Source organism: Emiliania huxleyi (assembly GCF_000372725.1).
Source record: "Emiliania huxleyi CCMP1516 unplaced genomic scaffold EMIHUscaffold_8808, whole genome shotgun sequence".
In the NCBI taxonomy this organism is placed as follows: Eukaryota; Haptophyta; order Isochrysidales; family Noelaerhabdaceae; genus Emiliania; species Emiliania huxleyi.
Window position 1 is genome coordinate 1 of NW_005195434.1, and position 1226 is coordinate 1226.

The window sequence follows — 1226 nt, forward strand, 5'->3', positions numbered from 1 at the left end:
CGACGCCACCTCCTCCGTCCGCCGCACCGTCGCCGCCGGCGCCGTCCGCCTCGCCCTCGCCGCCGCCGCCGTCCGCCTCGCCCTCGCTGCCGCCGACGTCAAGGCCGCCGCCGTCCGCCTCGCCCTCGCCGCCGCCTCCTTCCGCCTCGCCCTCGCCACCGCCTCCCTCCGCCTCACCGTCGCCACCTCCTCCATCTGCCTCACCGTCTCCGCCGCCGCCGTCCGCCTCACCATCTCCGCCGCCGCCGTCCGCCTCGCCGTCGCCGCCGCCGCCGTCCGCCTCGCCCTCGCCGCCGCCACCGTCAACGCCGCCGCCGTCCGCCTCGCCCTCGCCGCCGCCTCCTTCCGCCTCGCCCTCGCCACCGCCTCCCTCCGCCTCACCGTCGCCACCTCCTCCATCCGCCTCACCGTCTCCGCCGCCGCCGTCCGCCTCGCCCTCGCCACCGCCTCCGTCCGCCTCACCGTCGCCACCGAATCCCTCCGCCTCGCCGTCGCCGCCGCCGCCGTCCGCCTCGCCCTCGCCGCCGCCGCCGTCCGCCTCGCCCTCGCCACCGCCTCCCTCCGCCTCACCGTCGCCACCTCCTCCATCCGCCTCACCGTCTCCGCCGCCGCCGTCCGCCTCGCCCTCGCCGCCGCCGCCGTCCGCCTCGCCCTCGCCGCCGCCACCGTCTCCGCCGCCGCCGTCCGCCTCGCCCTCGCCGCCGCCGCCGTCCGCCTCGCCGTCGCCACCGCCTCCCTCCGCCTCACCGTCGCCACCTCCTCCATCCGCCTCACCGTCTCCGCCGCCGCCGTCCGCCTCGCCCTCGCCGCCGCCGCCGTCGGCCTCGCCCTCGCCGCCGCCACCGTCAACGCCGCCGCCGTCCGCCTCGCCCTCGCCGCCGCCTCCGTCCGTGTCGCCATCGCCACCGCCTCCCTCCGCCTCACCGTCGCCACCTCCTCCATCTGCCTCACCGTCTCCGCCGCCGCCGTCCGCCTCGCCCTCGCCGCCGCCGCCGTCCACCTCGCCCTCGCGGCCGCCACCGTCAACGCCGCCGCCGTCCGCCTCGCCCTCGCCGCCGCCACCGTCTCCGCCGCCGCCGTCCGCCTCGCCCTCGCCGCCGCCGCCGTCCGCCTCGCCCTCGCCGCCGCCACCGTCGCCACCTCCTCCATCCGCCTCACCGTCTCCGCCGCCGCCGTCCGCCTCGCCCTCGCCACCGCCGCCGTCCGCCTCGCCCTCGCCACCGCCT

The 1226-nt window shown here is 81.6% G+C and overlaps 1 protein-coding gene across 1 annotated transcript; it reads right to left on the reverse strand.

The window, feature by feature from the left end:
- Positions 1 to 27: 27 nt before the first annotated feature.
- EMIHUDRAFT_125266 (hypothetical protein) lies at positions 28 to 1226 on the reverse strand (the record flags this gene model as incomplete). The annotated part of the gene is made up of 1 exon (XM_005758097.1): positions 28 to 1226. A coding segment is annotated over one exon (1199 nt), but the record flags the coding sequence as incomplete, so codon positions are not given.